The sequence below is a fragment of the Taudactylus pleione genome, unplaced genomic scaffold (assembly GCF_031769625.1).
Source record: "Taudactylus pleione unplaced genomic scaffold, aTauple2 ptg000041l, whole genome shotgun sequence".
Classification (NCBI taxonomy): domain Eukaryota; kingdom Metazoa; phylum Chordata; class Amphibia; order Anura; family Myobatrachidae; genus Taudactylus; species Taudactylus pleione.
In genome coordinates, this window is record NW_028284443.1 from 32,352,302 (window position 1) to 32,375,382 (window position 23,081).

Consider the following 23,081-nt stretch of genomic DNA (forward strand, 5'->3'; position numbering starts at 1 on the left):
TGGGAAGCCAGCAATTTGGTAAAAATTAGCCTTCACCACATTAAGGTAACCCATATCCAATGGCATTTTAATAAAATGATGGAGGTGTTTAAAAAGTGCCTCCATCACTGCCTTCAGGATCCTTGAAAAGGAGGATTGGGATATTCCTGCCACTATTCCCACGGTGGTTTGAAAGGATCCTGAGGCACAAAAATGTAACACCGACATTAATTGCGTAAGTGGTGGTATTGCTGTAGGACTGTCAATTTGCCGTTCAAGATCACTCTCTATTAATGAGAGAGTGTCTATGATGATTTGTGGCGGAAGACGGTATCGTCTTAACACCTCATCATCTGGCATTCCAAAAAGGGTGACACGTGTTCTATATATCTGGGGCCTTGCACGCCTACGAGGCCTACGCCTGGGACGAAGTTGAGGTTGGTCAGGTTCTGGAACCATGGCCAATATAATACGACCAACATCAACCTGAAATGTTAAGCCAGGTAGTTATTGTTTTAGACAAATGTGTTAAGAAAAATATACTTATCTTTTCAAAGCAAACCAAAGATTCTTACAGGCCTGGGTCGTGTCATGTGAAAAGCAACCTACATTTCAAAAGTAGAAAAATATTTTTATAATTAATTTAATAAACTAGGAATTAAGCCAAATATAGTTGTCGAAAATTTAGAGAAGGGAGCACACATCAGTTCGCAAAATAGTACGCTACATTTAGAGTTAAGACATGATTTTACACAGAAAAACACACATTAGTTCGCAAAATAGTACGCTACATTTAGAGTTAAGACATGATTTTACACAGAAAAAAACACACATTAGTTCGCAAAATAGTACGCTACATTTAGAGTTAAGACATGATTTTACACAGAAAAAACACACATTAGTTCGCAAAATAGTGCGCTACATTTAGAGTTAAGACATGATTTTACACAGAAAAAACACACATTACTTAGTGAAACATATGCTAAGACCAACACATTGAATTTGTTAATTCATAAAACCAAAAACACTTACCAAAAACAGACAAATATCCCAAAGTTAGAAAAGGTCACTTGGTCACTGCCAAAATAACTAAAAAAATTAAAAAACAAAATACAAAAAATTTAAACAATTTAATAATAAATTTTTAGGGGAATTTTTGAAATACTTACTCAAAAATATAAATAAAAATAGAAAAAAAAAATGCAAAAATGCTAACGTAAACAAAGTAATAAAAAAACAAAACTCCTCAAAAATACAAACTACTCCTTCACGAAACCACAAACCACGAACAAACCACTACACCGAAAAACCTCCAACAATCCAAAAATGCCACCTCAAATGGAGTCACACCAAGCCATAAATAGGCTTTATTTTCCCGCTCAAATTAAGGACCGACAATAGGAGCGCACAAGGAATGATGCGGCCGAATAATGCTGACGCATGTATAAAAAAAAATGTCACTGAAGGTCAAAATCGGTCTGCTACATTGAGAAAAGACAATGAGTATAGAGCAGCAAAGTACTAGCCAAGAGGCGCCATGTAATTATTTTAAAAATTATGTGAAAATGCTTGTTTAACATTACATTTTGAAACATTTAACTTTTAAAATTTTTCAACCATTTAAAAAAAAGGTGTGGAGGATGCCATGGAAGAGGCTGCTGGGCCTAATAGGCAAACTAGGGCCAAAAAAAAAAGACAGCCACAATTCACAAGGAAGGAGATGGAGGATTTGGTGCAAATGTGCAACGACAACCTGGCACAGGCACCAAGGAATATGGGTGCAACCCAGAGATGGAAACTGTGGGACGACATAGCCAGTGCTGTCAATGGGGTGGGTGAGTTGGAACGTCCAACCCGGGAGGTCAAACGCCGGTACGTACAAACTACATTTGAATAAAAAATGGTTACAGGTCCAAATACTACAGTAATAATGCCAACTGTTTAACCAACAGATGGAGCGACTTCAAATATCGGCTTAAACAAAAAATGGCTGATAGGGCTAGGCATGCAGGGGGAACAGGTGGGAGTCCCACCCCTGTGTCACTTGAGCTCACGGATTTGGAGGAGCTGGCCCAGGGGTGTGTGCAGGATGAGGAGGTGTTTGGCGTGTCGAACATGGATACCGACATGCCAGATTTTGCGGCTCCTCATGTTGCCCCAGGTAAATGTAATGTTAACAACTCAGAAATGTGTTTTGTAAAATATCTCGTTTTGAATTTGAATCTTTTCTCTTTTTTCTCACAGAGACACAGGCGGATGAGTCTGCTCCAGAGGTGAGCTTTGGCCGCAGAATTTCTTCTGGCTCTGTAGGGGAGGAAGCAGTAGATCCGGCTGGGGACCCTGTGGCAGACAGTCCAGGGCATTCCCCCTCGCAGGCAGTGGCCCTCCTCACTGATCTCAATGTTAAAACGGATCAGCACACCGAGATTCTGCTGAGGATGGACGCCAATCTGCTACGGGTGGCGGACGCCCTGGAGCAAAATACTGCAGCCAACGTGAGAATTGCAAATGCCCTGGCGGAAAATACTGGGGCAAACGTAAGAATTGCAAATGCCCTGGAGCAGCTCGTTCGCCAGCACATGTTGGAGCCGGCCTCCCTTCCTGCTGGAACATCAGGACCCTCCACCTCTGGCACAACACCCATCCCTCCAAATGTGCCTAGCCCTATGCCTAGTTCAGAGGCAACAACATCTGCCTCTGGCCAGGCCAGCCGAAGGAGCTCCCGGGCCCGTTCCGGCTCCCTCCAAACCCCGGCCAAAAGGCCTAAAAGGCGATGACAGCACTGGCTAATTACCCCACAATCCATCTCTGTGTTTGCCCCATATTCCTTCATGATAACAACCTTCCTCTCCTTTCTTGTGAATTGTTTTTTTTGGATTTTTTAAAGTTCAAATGCCACTTATTTTGTGTGTGTGTGGGCCAAATCATTTTTAAGTTTTTTTTCCTTATTAAAAATATGTTTATGGCAAAAAAAACAAACAAAAAAAAAAAATGGACACAATCATTTAATAAAATTATTATAAAAATCTGCAAAATTCTATTGATGATTTATTCCAAAACGGGATAAAAGGTAATCCCTCAAACAAACTTAGAAACAATACAACGGAAATAGAAACATTTAATTTTGTAAAACAAAACAAGGGTTAAACACAATTTATGAGTTTGAATTAACACTTAGCAAAAAACAAAAGGACGATTGGTTTCTTGTCCTCCAAAAAAATAATAAAAAAAAACCATGCGTACAATATTGTTTCCCTAAAAAAGAAACACAAATATTTTAAAAGCCCCAAAATAAAAAATATTTGTTAGCTAATTGATTGTATGACCCAGAAATTAGCAGCTGAGTAGTTCACCTGCTTTCGGATTTTAGCTACTAAAAAAATATGAGATATGGTAAGAACTTACCTTTGTTATCTCTATTTCAACGAAGTCCATAGGGTTCCACAGGATACCTTGGGGTATAGGTGTGACGTCAGTCATCGGGCACCATAGAGTTAAGCTTTCAGCCTCCCAGGATGCACTAGGGTCCCCCTCCTATACCCCGCCCCCGAGCCAAGGCACCTCAGTTAGTTACCAAGCCATAGGCCGGAGGAGGAGAAGGAAGAGAGAGAAAGAAGATCTGGATACACACAAGAATCACACTGTCACCAGAGGGAGATGGAAAAAACGGTGACCAGAACAAAGCCCATTTGCAGCACAGGTGCGACAGGGCGGGAGTCCTGTGGAACCCTATGGACTTCGTAGAAATAGAGATAACAAAGGTAAGTTTTTACCATATCTCATATTTTCTACTTCAGGGTCCATAGGGTATCCACAGGATACCTTGGGGATGTCCCAAAGCAGTATCCTTTAAGGTGGGGACGCTCCTGTGCTGAAAGGAGAATCCGCCGCCCGAAGGAAGCATCCTGAGAGGCGAAGGTGTCAAACCTGTAATACCTCACGAAGGTATGGACAGAGGACCACGTAGCAGCCTTGCAGATCTGGACTGCAGAGGCACCACGTCAAGCTGCCCACGAAGGACCCACAGACCTAGTGGAATGAGCCTTCAAGAAGGAGGAACCGGCAGACCTTCATGAAGATAAGCTTCAGAAATAGCCATACGGATCCAGGCTGCCAAAGTTTGCTTTGAAGCAGGCCAACCCTTTTTATGGAAGCCATAAAGGACAAACAAGGCGCCGACTTCCTAAACGAAGAAGTGCGGTCAACATAAGTCCCGCACAACATCCAAAGTGGCCTCACTCACTGAAAGGCCAGGTGAGTTAAAGGCCGGAACAACTATTTCCTCGTTATCATGAAACTGGGAAACAACTTTGGGAAGAAACTCAGGCCGAGTGCGGAGCACTGCCCTGTTCCCATGAAATATCAAGAAAGGGGGTCTACAAGAAAGAGCCCGTAAATCAGAAACACGTCTGGCCGAAGCTATGGCCAGAAGGAAAACAGTCTTAGCTGTTAGCCATTTAAGATCCACTGAGCCCAGTGGTTCAAACGGCGGTCCCTGGAGAGCCCTCAGGACCACAGCCAAATCCCAAGGTGCCACAGGTGGAACAAAGGGTGGCTGAATGCGGAGAACACCTTGCATAAAGGTGCGCACGTCCGGGATTGTAGCAATCCTACGGTGAAACCAGAGAGACAGGGCCGAAACCTGTACCTTCAAAGAAGCAAGGCGAAGCCCATGATCTAGTCCCGCTTGTAGGAAGGCGAGTATCCGAGACAGACGAAACTCCCGCGGTGCATAACCTCTCGGTCGACACCACTGGAAGAACGTATGCCACACGCGATGGTATATCCTCGCGGAAGACGGTTTCCGAGCTCGTAACATGGTACGCACTACAGAGCTGGAAAAACCCCTGGACCTCAACATGGCTGTCTCAACAGCCATGCCGTCAAAGACAGCCGAGTCAGGTCCGGGTGAAGACAAGGACCCTGCGACAGAAGGTCCGGTCGTAGCGGCAACCGCAGAGGACTGTCCACGGACAGACCCTGAAGGTCTGAGAACCAGTGCCATCTGGGCCACACGGGAGCTATCAACAGGAGTGTCCCTCCTTCCTGTTTGAATTTCCGGATTACCCGTGGCAGAAGGGAAACCGGAGGAAACAGGTAAGCAAACCGGAACGTCCACCGGACGGAGAGAGCATCCACCAGAGACGCCTTTTCGTCTCTTGTGGGAGACCCGTACACCGGCAACTTGTTGTTGTGCCGGGACGCCATGAGGTCGATCTCTGGAAGACCCCACTTGTCCACCAGCAGTTGAAAAATGTCCGGGTGCAGGGACCATTCCCCCGGATGAACGTCCTGGCGACTGAGAAAGTCCGCCTCCCAATTTACCACTCCCGGGATGAAGACAACTGATGCGGCCGGAAGATTGCGCTCCGCCCATACCAGGATCCGAGACACCTCTACGAGAGACGCCCGACTTTGGGTTCCTCCTTGCCGGTTTATGTAGGCCATGGTGGTAGTGTTGTCCGACTGGACCTGCACTGGGCGACCCTGGAGAACCCAATGTGCCTGCTGGAGGGCATTGAAGACCGCACGGAGTTCCAAGATATTTATTGGAAGCTCCGCTTCTGTCGGAGTCCACCTGCCCTGGAACAAAGGTGGACCCGAAACTGCTCCCCAGCCCCGAAGATTGGCGTCCGTTGTCAACAGGACCCAATTTGGTACCCAGAACGGACGTCCCTTGTTGAGATGGGTCATCTGCAACCACCAGGCAAGGGACAGGCGAACCTCCAGGTGAGCACTATCGTCTGGGATTTTAGAGACTGAGGCAGCCCGTTCCACTTGGACAGGATCAGGTGCTGCAGAGGTCTGGAGTGAAACTGGGCATATTCCACCATGTCGAACACCGACACCATGGAGCCCAGTAACCTCATCGCCGAGTGTAGAGACACCCGGCGGCTGTGCAGACAACTGCGCACCCTCGACTGTAAAGCAGAGATCTTTTCCCCCGTCACAAAGATTCTTTGCTGTCCCGAGTCCAATAAGGCTCCGAGGTGCAGAATCCGCCGAGACGGGATTAGAGTGGACTTCTGCCAGTTTATTAACCAGCCGTGCCGTTGCAGTAGCGCAATGGTCAGGTCCAAGTGGTGCAGAAGGAGATCTGGAGATCCTGCCACTAATAAAAGGTCGTCCAAGTACGGCAACATGCGGACTCCCTGCAGCCGCAGAGAAGCCACCATAACCGCCATCACCTTGGTGAACACACGCGGTGCTGTCGCCAGGCCAAAAGGCAACGCCCGAAACTGAAAGTGGTCGCTGCGGATTGCAAACCTGAGGAAATGTTGATGGCGCAAAAGAATAGGGACATGCAGGTAAGCGTCCTGTATGTCCAATGACACCATGTAGTCCCCAGGTTCCAGCGCCAGAATGATGGACCATAGGGTCACCATCCGAAACTTCGGCACCCGCAAAGACTTGTTAAGAGCTTTGAGGTTGAGAATCGGACGATACGACCCATTGGGTTTCTGTACCAAAAAAAGATTTGAATAGAAACCCTGGCCCCGCCTCCAACGAATCCGCCCAGCGCTCCATAGCTCTGGCAACCCAGCAAATGGCCATAGCCAGCCGCGCTGCCCCCCCGCAAGGGAATAAGCGGACTTCAGGCAGATCTCCACATTGCGGTCCGTAGCATCCTTAAGGGAGGACCTGGATGGCATTGGTAATGTGGCACTACGGACAAGACGTGTCACATGAGAATCCACCTGTGGAGGGGATTCCCACTTAGCAAAATAATTATCCGCGAATGGATAAGCCACCGCCAGGCGCCTCTGCGGCTGGTATCGCTTGCCAGGCTGTTTCCACGCCTCCTCTAAATGGTCCACCAACTGACCCGAAAGAGGAAAGACTGTGGCATCACCCTTCACGTCCTTAAAAAAGGCATACTTGGATTTAGCCGCTGGGGGAACTTCGTCCTCAATCACCAAGGCTGTGCGGACTGCCCGAATAAGTCCAGGAATATACACCTTGGACCTAGCGTCTGCGTCCTTAGTATGGAGAGGTTCCTGATCGTAAGGATCCAGAAACTCCCCATCATCAGACGTCCCTTCGTCATCCTCATAAGGAGCCGACAGGGACGCCACCAGCCGTTTATGTGGCCGCATCACAGTCTCCCCCTGCAACACATCCGACAAGTGCTGTACAGAACTCGTCAGGGAGTTAACCCACGCCGGCTCCTGAGAAACTGGGAGAGGGGAAATAGGGAGACTGCGGAGTACCACCAATTGTCTTGGGAAACCCTGCATGGGTGACGACACCACTGATTGCTGGGACAAACCCATCTGAATAAATGCGGGCTGCGGAGCTAACTGGCCCACTAAGGTTGTAAGCGCCTGAGCGAAACAAGCCCAGGGCGGCTCCTGTACCGGTGCTGTAACCGTAATAGGCCGCGCCATTGACAAACACTGCCGGCAGAGGCCCTCCTCGCTACCCTCCCCATCCGCTAAAGGTAGTTTACACGTAGTACATTGTAGCCGGAGAGGAAAGTCACTTTCAGACATGATAGTAGAAAGTATGTGACCCCTCTCACCAATTGTTTTAAAAAGGCGAGAGACCACCCTGCAGCACCGCACCGCAAGAGCTTTAGCAGAAAGAACAGTAATAAGGCTGACAGTCAGAAAGAAAAGTACAGGCAGCAGCGCTAGCACAGTCACATACAATGCAAAGAAACTCAATTCCTGCACTAACCAGCGCTGATCAATCAACTACACAGACACAGAGTCTGGTAGGACACAGCGCTGCATACACAGACCTGAACACAGCGGAGGAGAGGTATGCGGGGGGACACAGACCACGGTGCCTCCGTCCAGACTTCCAGCAGCGTTCACCATGCGTTCTTGAAGATGGCCACCGAGGAGCAGAGAGGAGGCTGGCCTGGGGGAGGAGCGCTGCCACAGGGCCAGTCGGCGTGTTGCAGAGAGGGCTGTGTGCAGCGGGGGAGGCGCCGGCTGTGAGACAGGGAAGGTGCGCTCCCCTGGCATGCATTTAACCCCCGGGACGCCGCAGCGCTACCGCTCTACTGCGGTCCGCTTTCCCAGGGGGGTAGTGGAAGCGCAGGTTATATACCTGGCTCCACGCTGCAGCCAGTCCCCAGGGAGCCCCCTGCCTTGGGACTCTGGACCATGTAACAGCGGGGACCCACCGCGGGACCATGGTCCGGAACATCTGGGGTCACCGCTAGCTGTGACCCCAGATGCTCACCAGCATCCCTGGATCGGTACCGGCGTTCTGGTACCTGCGGGGGTGTAGGGAAGACAGCATGGACGTCAGGTGCATGCAGAAAACTTCAGGGGCTCTTCTTAGCCCCCCACTCCAACAGGTGCACCCGACTCCGGCCGGGCACCAAACTAAACTGAGGTGCCTTGGCTCGGGGGCGGGGTATAGGAGGGGGACCCTATTGCATCCTGGGAGGCTGAAAGCTTAACTCTATGGTGCCCGATGACTGACGTCACACCTATACCCCAAGGTATCCTGTGGATACCATATGGACCCTGAAGTAGAAAGGTCTATTTGCTAAACACCTTACAAGCAGATTTGCAATTAAAAGATGATTGTTTTTGTGGCCTCAATTGATAAATCGCTACACCATCGATGAGCCCAGGGAAGTACGAAGAGACCATCGTCATTGTGGTAGACTATACCAGACCACAAGCTGAGCGAGCAGTCTTAATGGAAATTGGATAAGACAGTGACGTATCACTTGTTCCGTTCACATTTGGCGCTCACATAAGATAATTTATTTACGCCCAAAAAACGCCTCGACACGCCTGCGTTTTCCCATCTCCACCCCCGTCACCACCCCAAAACGGACAATTCTGTCAATCACATTTGACATGTCACTTCCTGTTCGCTGTGTCTACGATCGACTGAAAAATTACCGCAATCAGACGTACGCACATGCGCACTGTTACACCGACGCATGCATGGTTGTACAACATCTACTGACTACGAATGAGCGGGCGCTTACGAGCGGCTCGGAATCAGGCCCTCAGTTCCTTATTTGTGCTGTGCTGCCATGCACAGCTATAGGATACTTCTGCACAGCTAGGATACTTCAATATATATTTTTTTTTTTCCACAATAAACAGCAACCACCTGCAAAATCACATAGTCCCATGATGGAGGGACGGAGATGGAGAGAAAATGAATGTCAGTGTCACTTACCAGACTGCTGCAGCTGTCTCATGGGTGTCTGTAGGGAGCTGAGCTGACGATACTTAAAAGCTTGTAGCTACTTGTTTGTGTGGTGCTGCCTGCCATCTGCCTGGCAGTTCCATCTTCAGGGCTGCATGTTCCAACTTCCTGCTCCGTGACAGCCTCTTAGGTGGACCGCGGTTGCAGGGAGGAAGGCAGGGACGGAAGACAGAGTTGAGTGCATTGCAATATCCTTCATATGGTCCAGGTCAGGTGACAGGGATAACGGGGGGAGGGGGGCAGGAATAGGTGGGCAGCTGTGCCAGTCCCCGTTAGTTTATAAACTACAATTAGGCGTGGCAGACCCATTTTTGCCTCTCTAAACTTCGGGGCCCTCTGAGCCTCGGGGCCCGGGACAGGTGTAACCCTAGTCGGGGCCCGGGACAGGTGTACACTGTCGCCGGGCCTGAATAGCAGATGGCTCCACTGGTAAGCTGCCTGACTGCAAAGCATGAGGTGACATGTTTGAGTCCCAACTATGACTGTATTTTGAAATGTGAATATGACTGAAGAGGAGGAGATGTGATTAGATGCAGATGGGAGATGCCGGGACTCATAGAGCAGGAAGCTACATTGTCGAGGGTTGTTTATTCTATAACGTCAACTTTCGGCAGGCTGGGCCTGCCAGTGCAAGTGCCATGCTTGCCCTGCCCTAGTAACGTCACTGCATCTGCCCCACCTGCAGTTCAGCATGGTTTTACCAAGATGCACAGTTACTTGCTCTATCTTACTGTATTCCCAACTCTGAATCAGGCCCATAGTACAATACACTCTGCTGCAGGAAAGCGATGAGAAAATACTTACAATGACCTGATAAAAGCAATGACAAAGCACAATGATTTGTCTGCAAGTATAATAGTAACTGGTAACTTGTAATATGCAATGCGGACAGATTGAGTGGATTTCAGCTCACTGCACATATGCCAAAGAAAGAAATTGGCAACTGCACATGAACCAAATCAGACTTAAACACACAGACGGAGTTTATGGGTTGATAAACCTGTCGTGGACCACACTATCTGTCAAATGGGCGTTTATTGGTGGTAACTGGGCGAAGACCATACAATCCGCGACATCGGCGTGTCCTGGCAGTGTCATTCGCAGTGTGCTGGTGGAGATGGGATGTCTGATACAGACAGATTTCATTTATACCCATGCACGTCTAAATATTATTTATTCATGCTATTATTTTAATCTATATATACAATTTATTACATATTAAATACGTTCTAATTTAAACGTTGATTATTTCCTATATATTTAGTTTTAGAAACAAACACCTAATTTGCCTTAAATACCATCTGTGCGCCCTTCAAGACCCTATCTGCTAATTATGTTTATATCATAGTGATTCAGGAAGGGATCACTAAGGTCTGTGGCAGCCAAAGAGTTACACCAAACCTAACATTGTTTTCCATTTACTCTGCCATTTTCTAACCCCCCCCCCCCTTTTTTCTTTCCCTCCTCACCGTTTCCCATTTCAACTAAGGAGATAGCGCAGGTACACCTGCATTTTTCTAGACATTCAATGATGGCTCTTTGTTTCACCTTGGATTCCATTGTATTTCTTAGACTACCTAAACAAAACTACATATATAGTTAGCAGATATATTAAAGTACAAACTGACAAAGTTGCAATTAAATGTTGCATATTATTTCAGATGTATGAGCATTTAGGCATTACTTTTTGAACAACCCTCGTACATTCAGATGCACTGATGTACACCCAGGAAGGGCTTTGTACCAACGTTAAATGAAGTCACAGACGGGCGACCACCAATAGATTCAGATACAGATGCAATTATATCCGACTCAGAACCAGCTCGTGTTTCCTGAAATAATCTGCACTGCTTTTATTTCCATTTGCTACTAGAGATTGCAGAGATGGCAGCTTTGCCCTCTTATCCACAGAAATAACCAGCACTGTAACATCTGCTGAGGGGTCAGTTATTTATAGCTCTCTGATCTGATTTATTCCGGAAAAGAGAAATTAGTCTTTTTAATCAATGCTTGCTAACAAATATACATACATCATTCTACAACCAACAAACCATTCAGTCAGCTCTCATTTTAGTTTAACTAACAGGATCTTATTGTAACATAATAACATATGATAAATCTGACCTATATCTTTACAATTTATTCCTCTGTAGCCAATAAATAATGTTCTGCTTCAGAGTCTGATATATATTCTTCAGTTTGATGACAATATAATGCAATACTTCTACTTTCCGGGAGTAAAATATATGGAATCTGTGATGTAGCCATATGGGAATATTACAATAATAATGGGATTATCAGTGACAAGCATATAAATATAATAAGTATTTATAGTGGCCTCTGCAATGCTGGGATACACTAGAATAGAATATAAGATTAATAGTCCTAGGAAAGTTTACAATGGCTGTAATAATCATGGAGGATGGGTGGGGATTTACTAAGCAGTGATTTGGTCAAAACAAATATTTTCTGCATGTTTTTGGGTGAGCTGCAAACAGCATGTTTTTTAAAAAAAAAAGGCAAAACCAATAGAAAATCACTGTAAAATCAGCATTATCCACTTGGATGAGTTGCGTTGGTGAAGGAGAGACCACCAAAGGGAGAGTGCAGCAGGGCAGGCATTGTCAGAGAGAGATTCAGGTTTTGGTAAGAGCTAGGGAGGGCAGTGCAATCGGTGCCAGTGCCTAGGATGCAGGGCCGGTGCAAGGTGTCTGAGCACCCTAGGCAACATTTCACCCACGGTCCCTGCTCCCTCCAATTCATACTATGCCACACATTAGTGACGCCAATTTATAATATTCCACAAGCAGAGCCCAAAAATCATACTGTGCCTCAAAACACTGCCCTTAATTCATATGTCATACATCTGTTCCACAAATTCATTATATGCCACACAGCTGTATCCCCAATTCATAATTATGCTATACATGTGGGCCCCCAATACATATGACACACAGCTGTGCACCAAATTTATTGTATGCCACATAGTCATGAATTATGTAAACCCATGCCCCTAGTGCATATGCCACACATGTGCCCCAAATTATTTATATAATACAGCTGTGCCCCCTATTCATTATGCCACACATCCATGCCCTAAAATATTTATGCCAGACATCTGTGCTCCAATATATGTCTGTACCCATTACCCCCCCTCCCACATACACACACTCACCCTGCTAGCACTCATTAAACCCACACACACATACACTAACCCTGTCAGCACTCAATAAAATCAACTCCACACACACACAAAACCTGTCAGGGACTGAAAGATACTTCCTTTTTTTTGTGGACTCAGTGGCGCCCTCCAGTGGCCGGCGCCCATGGGCAGCCGCCAAATGCTAGCACCGGCCCTGCTAGGACACGATGACCTGGTGGAGAATGGCTGCCATGCTCTGCCAGCCGCCGCAAGCCTTATTGCCAGGTGCCACTGTGATGCATGATATGCTACTGGCACATGGCCCCGGCTTCCCTCAAACTGTTCCCAGCTGTGCCTCCCACACTCTATGGTGAGAGATGTTATGATGTCAAAGAGCAGAGAGGAGCCGTCTAATGAAGAAAACTGCAACAGTTCACCACAGCCTGGACCAACTCAGCCGCCACCAGCCACAGCCATCTTTTACAAAATAAAAAGAGGAGCACTATAAGTTATCCGCCTTTGCTGCTGAAGGTTTTCTCACCCCTATGTTCAGGTAATTTATCCATATTTTCACTCAACACATTCCAACATCAATATCAATTATTTTTTTATGCGGTACCCAGACAAATTATACCTTGTTTTTTCAGAAGACTTTGTATTTTTGGAAATACTATTAGTCTTTTTACTTGTTCTCACACGTAAAATAAAATGTAATATGGCTGAGAAAGTGATTGAAAACCATATTTCAAGAAAGTAAACTGAAAGCAAGTGTGATTTTTGTTTTAAACATCACAAACAAATAAATTCTTTCTTGCTATGACATAAATCCACTGTTCAGAAATTGCAAGAAAAAAAATCACTTGAAAAAAAAAAAAAAATGTGTGGAAATTTCGGCGATCTTGATGTAAACGCTAACCACGTGTAGGGATAATAGGCCTGATTCAGAGGTAAATGCAGTGCCTATGTTTGCACAGTTGTCCGATGTTTTTTTGAACTGCGCATGCGTCCCAATGGTTACCGCCATAATGAATTTGGACGCAGTGAAAGACAATTTTGGTGGGCATTCCTGTGAGGTTACAGGGGGTGGCTAGTCAGAAGCGGGCGTGTCACTGCCAGCGACTGCTCCGGCTATGTCCAAAGACACAGTTGCAATGGCACCAGCTCTAATGACCGATGTGCGTTTGACGGTGTTAGCAGAAATTTGCATTTCGAGCTGCATAAAAAGACGCAGTCGCAGCTACAATAGCGTCCAAGTCTGAATTAGGCCCAACAAGGCATATATTGCTTTAGACTAGGACTCCTAAGACATTAAATGAGGATACTTTTTCTACTTGATACAATATGGGGGAGATCTGCGCTTTATGCAATGCTTGGATTTGTTCTTGTGTATGCTGTTTAAGTCAATAACTACTAACAAGGCACATGTGTGAATTACTGGAAAATGGCCGCAGTGCCCATTTTCCTGGTGATTTCTGCAGCTCATCAGCCAGCACCAGGCCAACGGAGAGGTAAGTATATTTATATGGGTGCAGGGTGTGCGGTGTGGGGCCCCCCTGGACCAATCTCTACTGTGCATGCACTGGACTGAATACACCATAGTCCTAGTAATGCAGTGTAATGTAACATAATAATAGAGCACATTATGGTGACCCTGCCTATATATACCACATTAAAGCATCTACATATGATAGGGGACCCAGTTAACACCAGTGTCTAAAACTCAATGAGAACTGCACTAGGTCTAGTCTAAAGGGCAGGGTTGCGTACTTTCTGGTTTCCCCTTCCAGGAGGGGGCAGCCAGATGGGCAATGTAGGTGGGCCTGTCTGACATTGAGGGGCATGGCCACACGATCGCGTCATTTTGGCCTCGCCATCCGCCATTGTGAAGCAGGGGATTGGGCCAAAATTACACGATTCTGGATGAATCGTGTTACCGTCCCCTCTCGCTGCGGGAGATTCTTTTGATACCATGGGGAGGGGCTGGGGCGGGAGGTTTGCTTGTCTTTCCGAGGAGGGGATGGGAGCAGCAACTGTTTTTCGGGAGGCTCACGGACGAATCGGGAGGGTAGGCAAGTATGCTATAGGGCCAAATACATACCATTGTAAAAAAAAAAAAGATTCAATTATCTGTGGGGCTGATTCAGCACGGGACGAAATTGCAAAGCTGCACACAAGCAGCTGTGCAATTCCATCCTTGCTATTATGTTAATGCAGCAGGAGGCATTAATGATCCAAGCTGCATCGACGGACACAGCAGTGGATCATCTGTGTGATCCTTGGCCGGCTGAGTGACCATGGGGTCACGCAGGCTGGCCATCGCAGATGTCCAAAAGAGGCCAGGAAATCTCCATCTGTTGATGGAGATCCTGGCCTCTTCCCTCCCCCACAACGGTGGCGATACGCCTGCGTTTTGGAAAACTGAATTTGTCGCCGCCCTCTCCCCTTCCCCAAATGGCAGCAGACTGTCAGTCACTGACAGTGTGCTGCCGCTCTGTGTCCAATCACACAGGACCTGTTCTGCACATGCACAGAATTGGTCCTGCGCACGTGCTGCTTCCCGACCTTTGGGAATCAGCGTTCAGCAGTGTATGGTAAATAAGACCCTAAGTTATTACCGCTGGTATGAATTAAGTGTTGGTCACCTTTTATTTATTTTTCTCACAACTATATTCTTAGTTTTAAATGTTGTTTTCAAACAAAAAAAAAACCTTAGATCTGTTTACCCAACCACTAATTTTGATTGGCAGGAAGGCAAATCTTGGTGTCATTTTTATTGAAGTACCCATGTTCATTCATGTAACTGCTCTACCAGGTAACTAACCCTCTAATAGAATACCAATGTATAATTTGAGTGCACTGTCTGGGGCCTGACATTAGAGGAGTGGTTTGGGACCACTGGCAATTTCCCCTGTACCCGAGGGCAAGTCTGAACCTGATCACCATAAAGAACTTATCCGTTACATGCACAGACCTCAGCCACTGGGCCAGCATCGCCAATGCTTTCTCGTCATCAGCCACCACTATTGATGGCAAAAATACTTGCCATCGGCCACTGACTATCGATGGTTACAAACTATCAATGGTTGATGGCCATCCCTAGGAAGAAGAGACCTGCCAAGAGCATCCTTAGGGCCTGTTTCAGAAATGGACGCAGTACCAATATTGGAGCGATGTTTTGCTACTGCGTCTGCGCAATAAAAGTTCAGGAATCCCTTAATGTGCGAACCCAAGTGACTTATGCCGTTCGCATTTGCTAACAGGATCGCTAACACTTGAGAAGGGGTTTGTGATCCCTGTGCGCATCAGGGTGGAGACTGGGAGATGAACTAAAGTGATTGCAAATAGGGACCATCTCATAGGTGTGTTATGGGAGTGTTACAGGCGTGTCTGGGAATGCTGCTGCGTTCCCAATCATAAATCCAATGCTTCAGAGGCAATGTTTAGTTGGATCAGTAGCTACAGAAACTGAAGTCTACCAAAAATGTCAATGGTGCAACTGATGTTAAAGTGTTTACAATCTCCATTGCAAATGCACAGACTACGCAGCCTAAAATGTGGGCGTCTCACCACTTGGACACTCCATCACATCGCTGAGTGCAAAAGGTAGGCTGAGATTAGCATTTTTATATTCCTGCAACTGCTATTGAGAGCGCAGCTGCATTACCAACCATCTCTGAATCAGGCCCCTAGGCAGCTCTACATAGGGATGGCAATTGGTGGGGTGGCCATCGATGGTAACCATAGATAGGCCCATTGGTGATTACCATTGATGGCACACAAACCTTTGATGGCTCCTCTACAGCACAGGTTCTCAAACTCGGTCCTCAGGACCCCAAACAGTGCATGTTTTCCAGGTCTCACAGAATCACAAGTGAAATAATTGGCTCCACCTGTGGATCTTTTAAAATGTGTCATTGAGTAATGACTACACCTGTGCACCTACTGGGTGACCTGCAAAACGTCTCCTGTGTGGTGTCCTGAGGACCGAGTTTGAAAACCACACCTCTACAGGCAGCAGGGTGCATGAAAGGAAGCTCAGGGCAGCTCTACTTGCTGTGGCACCCAGCAAGCCAAATGCAGCTGCCATGGAGCAGTGATGGTGCCGCCCTGCTTCATGGGCAACAGCACTGCTCACACATCTCTAGTCACAGCCCTGGCTACAGAATATTCGTGCACTATACAAATAACAATAATAAATCAATCCATATTGGTTTTACTGTATGCAGATTTTTTTAGGAGTCAGGTTGTTATGCAGTGTAACAAAAGCACTATAAAATAGAGATGATGTTATTTCAGTGTTTCCCAACCTCGGTACTCAAAGCACACTAACAGTCCAACTTTTAGTGATAATCATGCTTGAGCACAGGTGGTTAAATCAAAATAACTGAGGTACTAAATAAGACACCTGTGCTCAAGTATGGCTATCCTTAAAACCTGGACTGGACTATTTACTATCAAGATGCAAAAGTGGAGCAAGCAATTGGTAATTAGCTTTAAGGTGCGTACACACAGTCAGATATATCTTTACGATATGAACAATAACGATATCGTTCAACAATATATCGTTCATTTGTATTCAGTGAACGACCAACGATGAGCGTTCCCGCATGAACGATAATGATATCTATGATCGTCCGTACGTGCAGGCCAATCTGGACGATATTGTCAACTTTGCATGTTCAGAGATGTGGCAGGATGACTCACTGAATGATATCTTTCATGTCGTTGGTGGTGCAGATTGTCCTGTGTGTATGCACCTTTAGTTGAAGTTCGGCTATAAAAGCTTATATGTGATTGGCTGTTGTGGGCCACAGCACAATTTTTATTAACCATAATTGTTTATTTTGGTACTTGTGTACTTTACGGATTCATTGCAGAGAGAACCCAAGTGTCCTACACTCATTCAGGGCTGCCATTAGAAATTGTGGGGCCCGGGACTGTTGAAATAAGCAGGGCCGGGCCCCCCCGTCATCCTGCGCAAACCCCTCCACGCATCCTCCCCCCTACACAACCACCTTTCCCCTGCTTCTTTACTCATACACACTATATATATATATATATATATATATATATATTTTTTTTTTTTTTCGAAGCTGGATTAGTGACTGAGACGGAATCAGCTATATATATATATATATATATATATATATGTTAAGTCCATCATAGATAGAATCTCATGCATAAACACCGCACATTACGCACAGTTGCGCTGCTAACATGACGCTCAGTAGCGAATGCACAATATCCTGTATGCGAACGCTGTTTATTAGCTGCATGCGTGCACATCTGCCCCAAATCAGATAAACCTAACTAGCATCTTTTCCCATATCCCTAATACTTACATAATGCACACAAAAGGTTCCATACCTATAAAGTAAAAGATCCAAGTTTTATTCATTTATTACAAATGCTGTGAAATAAGGACTATTTTGGTATCTAAGGTTTAATACATGATAAGTAAGCCGTGTATGATATTATACTGATCCGCACTTTATCCACAGCTTTCCGGTATCAACGGTGTGAAGATCGGAACATGCGTTCGCAACTTATGGACCGTAAAGACATAAAGAACCAAAATTAATTTTTGTGCATGCAGGGGAAATAGAGGAGGCAACAAACTGTTAGAGGCTGTTCTGTGTCCATTTGAATCAACCTGTTAAATGCCCTGTAACAAATGCACCCGCACTGGGAACCAATGGGATCAGCAACAAACTCCTCTATTGTGTTGTCTATTTCTGGCGGGGTATAAATATGTGTGCTCTGAGCCTGGGTTGCTAGTCTTCTTGCTGATTGACGGAGGTTATCTTGCTGATGCCGGGATCTGGTCCAGAGCGCTTGCGTATGTATAACTGTACTTGGGTCTGTATAATTTCTTTGCGATAAATTGTACTTAGATCATAGCGTGTAACTGACTGTACTTATACTTGAATAATACTTTGTGCTTTGGAAAAACTGGTTCAAGGTCTGGAGTCTTTATTTACTGTATGACTGCGTACGCAAAATAGAGTCATCCTTAGAGGTTTATAGGAAGGATATTTGAAGGTATAGGCAGGAGTGTATAGAGGTTCAAATCCAGAATCCTTAAAATATATGTGTATGTATGTGTATGTGTATGTATATATATATATATATATATTGCATGTTTTAGTTAAGACAGGCAGCGGGAGACCCATAGTCTAGCCAGTACCTTACCTCGCTCCATCCTTCCTCTGTCACTTCATGCTCCGGACAGCTCTTCAGACTCCTTAACACCACCCGCCGCAGCTCCTCTGTCCTTCATGACGTCACGCGCGTCATGCAGTAAGGTAGGAGGCAGAGCGGGAGGGTAGCTGAGAAGTGACTCACACAAGTCACTTACTCACTACTCAGTCTAATGTGCGACGATGGCGGAGGGGAGGGCCGGGGGGATAGCAGTGTGAGCTGGACGCAGCCGGGCCTGTCACTGCCACCTTCAGCCAGGGGGTTAGTAGTGGGCGGGCAGTACGTAGCTGGAGCCGGGCGCGCCCCCCGAGTGTCCGGGCCCAGGACTCCAGTCCCTGCAGTCCCCCCCTGATGGCGGCCCTGCCCTCATTATTATTATCAATCATGGTAATGTCTAAATCCCCTTCACGGAGAGGACCCTGACGTCATCAGCCAGTGTCCAGTGTCATTCCATACCATCCAAATGGGCATAGAGTGGGAGAATAGAACCTTGTAGCGAGCCACCGAGCCCGAAGCGTGGTGAGCACAGCAAGCCTGCGAGGGGACAATTTCTTTAGGTGGGACAACTTTCGGTACATGTGTATGTAAAGTACACAAGTACAATTTAAAACATTCATTGGGTTCTCTCTGCAATGAGTCTATAAGTACATAAGTACCTTTATTTTAAAATTATCCACATCACAATGGGTTTAATACTAGGGACCATTAATAATTTGTATTTTTGCACATCACTTAAGTGCTCTAGAGACAAAACTGAAGAAGAATAACATAATTAGAAACAACAGTGACTAGTATTCCCCTTCCATTCCCTGCAACACTCCCAAAGGTGCGCATATACAGGGCCACGTTCCTTGCTTTGCCTGTTTAATCTTCTGAAGACTCACTTGCAATACTAATCAAGTCTTCAGGGAGAGGGGAGCTGCAGCCTGTGGAATGTAAAGTAATGTTTGTGTGTGCAGTACAATATGTGTGTCTCATTATCCTCTCCCATAGCACACACACAGCCCCTCCTCCATCCCACATCAGACCCTGTGCGCTGCACTGCTCTGCTACTTACCCCACAACAATGTGCCCGCCTCGCTAGGCTCTGCACGGACCGGGCTCATACTTTCTGCCTCAGTTGGGTTGGGACTTCCCCAGATTCATAATACGTCCAGAGAGAGAAGCTGAGCCTCCCATACCCGGCAAATAGAGGGACAACACCCTGCAACTTGTCATCGGTCTTTGCATCGGAGTGTTCAGGTCCCGCTCTCTCCCTCCCTGCACAGCCGCTACCCGGAGCTCCTACACAGAGTAACTTACTGCTAACACGATGGCCTTTGTCAGCGATGAAACAGCGCTGGAGCTGGATGAGATGTCAGAGGATGGGGAGATGATAGGTGTGTTCTCTACATATGTTATGTATAACTTCCTCTCAGAGTTGTGTAGATATTTCTGTGCTGGTTATTAGTTACTTTCTTGCAGTTGTGCTCACTTTTTTTTATCTTCTCTGCAGTTCTCATATGCTGCTAGTGGGGGTGATGCAGATCACTCGCTGTCAGGCTCACGCCTGTTTTGGGGTAGTTTCATTTTCAGTAGACTTGGTTTGAGCTAGAAATGACTTCTCTTTTTGGAACTCATGGGGTTCTCATGTGTATTCAGTATGACAGACCAAACTGCTTTTTGGACTTTCTATGAACCTAGTAAATTCCCCTGCTCAGAAGTGTAACCTGTCACTAACTTTCAGAGACAGTCCCAGGTTTGTCTTGAGACTTTTGTATAACTAGCTCCTGATAATGGTTTTCTTGTTTAATTCTGACCAAATGCCCCGTAGAAATGTAAGGGCCTATTTATGAAACCCGTCTGCCCAATTAATCTTGGAGAAGCAGAATATAATTAAGTAAAATGCTATTTATCAAGCCTTTGGTATGCACTAGCCGCTATATCCTGCCTTAATGGCAGAATCAGTGCACACCACTGTCCCAATATAATGTGTGGGGATAATGTGAATGTTCTATATATTAAGCACCGAAAACATGTTTCAGCTAACGCCAATTATTGGAAGCGCAAACAGAATGTGATTTAGATTCCTCTGGGTCTCAGTGCGTATACGTAATGTAAGGTTGAGCATGCACAATAACACTTCTGGTAATGACCCGAAGATTGTACTTTTTTTATATTGTTATTAGCGGTGAAAGTCATAGGGGGAATTCAATGCTGTTCAATTAAATAGCATTTTCCCACTCTGTAAACCAGGAGTCAATGTGCACTAACCTACCGATTCAGCGCGAACTGCGGAATCAATGTGTTTTCCCCGCGTGTTAGCCCCCTGCGTGTGCCTTTCTCGCTGACTTTTCCTCACGTTATCTGAAGCTGCAAGGAAAAGTCTACCTCTGTAGTTTATCGCGGGAGTAAACCCTACTGACTGAATCTCCCGCCGTGGCTAATTAGACGCGGGGTAAACCTTACGGCTAATTGTATTCACCCCAAAGTCTTACTGGAACAATTGGGTATTTTCTTTTTCTTCTAGTCTCAAATCACAGCGAGAATGAGAAGGATCAGCCTTTTATCAGAATTATTGGTAAACAGGACCCATAATATATTGTTTATATTACATTATTGCTATCTCTACTTATTTGTTCCAAGTAAATTTTGGACCCATTGGACTGCTGTTACTAATCCTGTGTCATCCGCTATGGTCTGTTCCATCCTCTATTCCGATAGTTGTAGCTCCCACTGCGTATGTCAGTCTCAGGACAGACCACATAGCACATTATTATATGGATAACTTAACTTAATATTTATAAAAGATCAACAGTAAATATGCAAACAATTGCATGATAGTTCCATGTTGTAAACCTTTTAAATTATTGGTTGCTATAGGCAACATCACTACATGTCTAAATCTACCCCTAAATATATTCCTATGTAAAGCCACTCTATATTAGATAGTAGTGGTCAAACTAAAACCTCTCTTATTATCGTCGGGTTGATGATGGTGCTCATTCAGAGGTGGTCGCTAACAAGCAGCCACTCGCAGACTATGTTCACTAATGTGCACATCCGTGTAGTTCGCAGTACGCATGCGCAAACTAGTACGAGCGATAGCACATTTCTCACTCGCCCAGCAAACACAGCCCTGTGGAATGAGTGACAGGAGAGGCCGTTTGTGGGTGGTAACGGGCAGGCCATTAGTAATGGGGGAGTGGAGTTGCGAACGCAGGCGTGCCAGAGTGTTTTCACGCCATTTCTGGGGCGTGCATAATTAACAGGCAGCATCATAGGTCACGTGACCTGGTCGATTTTTACACTGAACTGCTCGCAGTGCTTGTGGTAGGGTACAGACATCCGCAAGCGCTGCAGTCAGATTCAATGGATCCCGATGGTTGTAATTACTTCCTGGAGATGACATACCACAGGCTGGTGGGCGTCTACAAACAAAAGGTGATCGCTCGCTCAGACATAGTGGGCGTGCTTATGGCTTGCCGTGCGATCACCTGCCTTGACGTCACTTAGCTGAATTTCCAGATGCTGGGAGCGAGCGGCGGCAACTAGCGAGCGGGTCTAAATCAGGCCTTTTGTCCTAAGCATTCCACAGCATGAAGACACTTAAAGCATATGTTCTAATGCTTTTAACTTCTCTTCGCTTGGATGATACTGTATGCCAGAGGTTCCCAAACGCGGTCCTCAAGGATCCCCAACAGTTCAGATTTTAGAGATATCCAAGGTTAAGCACAGGTGGCGTAATTAGTACCTGAACTGTTGGGGAGCCTTGAGGTCCGCGTTTGGGAACTTTGCTGTATGTGTTTAATTTGGAATCCGCATATTGCAAGTGTTCTCCCCAGAAAATATTACCAGACTGGTGGCATCAACTAGCAGCCGGGTGGGGGCCTTAGTGCAAAAAGAGGCGTAGCTTCACATGGAGGGGCTGTGGCCACACAATAGTACCAATTCACATTATGCCCACACAGTATGGCCCCTTTATTGCCCATTATGTAGACAGTATGCCCCCTTATTGCACACTATGCCCACACAGTATGGCCCCTTATTGTACACTATGCCCACACAGTATGGTCCCATGTTTGGCAGTGTCTGGCTGTGGGCATACAGGTGAGACAGACAGCCCCCAGGTCTGGTGCACAGATGGACAGCCAGCCCCCAGATCCCACCTCAGGCCGGCCAGCTCCCTGGCCAACTGGGTCGGAATCTCTGTGAGGCCTCAGTATACGCTCCCCGCACGTTGCCTGCTCTCTGGCACCAGCGCTATGTCCCGCCCTCATCAATCCCTAGAATGGAGCCTACAGACTCCTTGCACCGATATTAGCTGGTCAGACCTGTCAGCCACACCTTCCCTCTCCTCTAATCCCTGCTCCTGTCTTCCCACAATGAGCCTGGTTACTCCCGCAGCCGTGCCGTGCGGGTGCCGAGTGACTGGGTTCGGTGAGTAACTCAAGTCTGGACCAGTCACAACGTAAAAGTGCCAGGGGGCAAGATAATTTTTCCGGGCGGATCACCCAATAAATAAATCATGGGAAGAACACTGCAAGATATACGCAACTTTTTTATGGACACATTTTAAGACTGTGCTTTTGGT

General features: G+C 46.3%; 1 protein-coding gene across 2 annotated transcripts in view; it reads left to right on the forward strand.

Annotated features, from left to right (window-relative positions):
- Positions 1–18,101: 18,101 nt before the first annotated feature.
- ANO6 (anoctamin 6) overlaps positions 18,102–23,081 on the forward strand; it is a 116,119-nt gene continuing 111,139 nt past the window's right edge. Inside the window, exon 1 of one of the 2 annotated variants that reach the window (XM_088458059.1) lies at positions 18,102–18,146. In XM_088458059.1, coding sequence (XP_088314185.1) covers positions 18,119–18,146 — 28 coding nt within the window. In that variant the 5' untranslated portion in view covers positions 18,102–18,118. Of the gene's footprint in view, positions 18,147–19,524; positions 19,888–23,081 lie in introns of those variants that run through there. The other variant, XM_088458052.1, reaches the window with a different exon arrangement.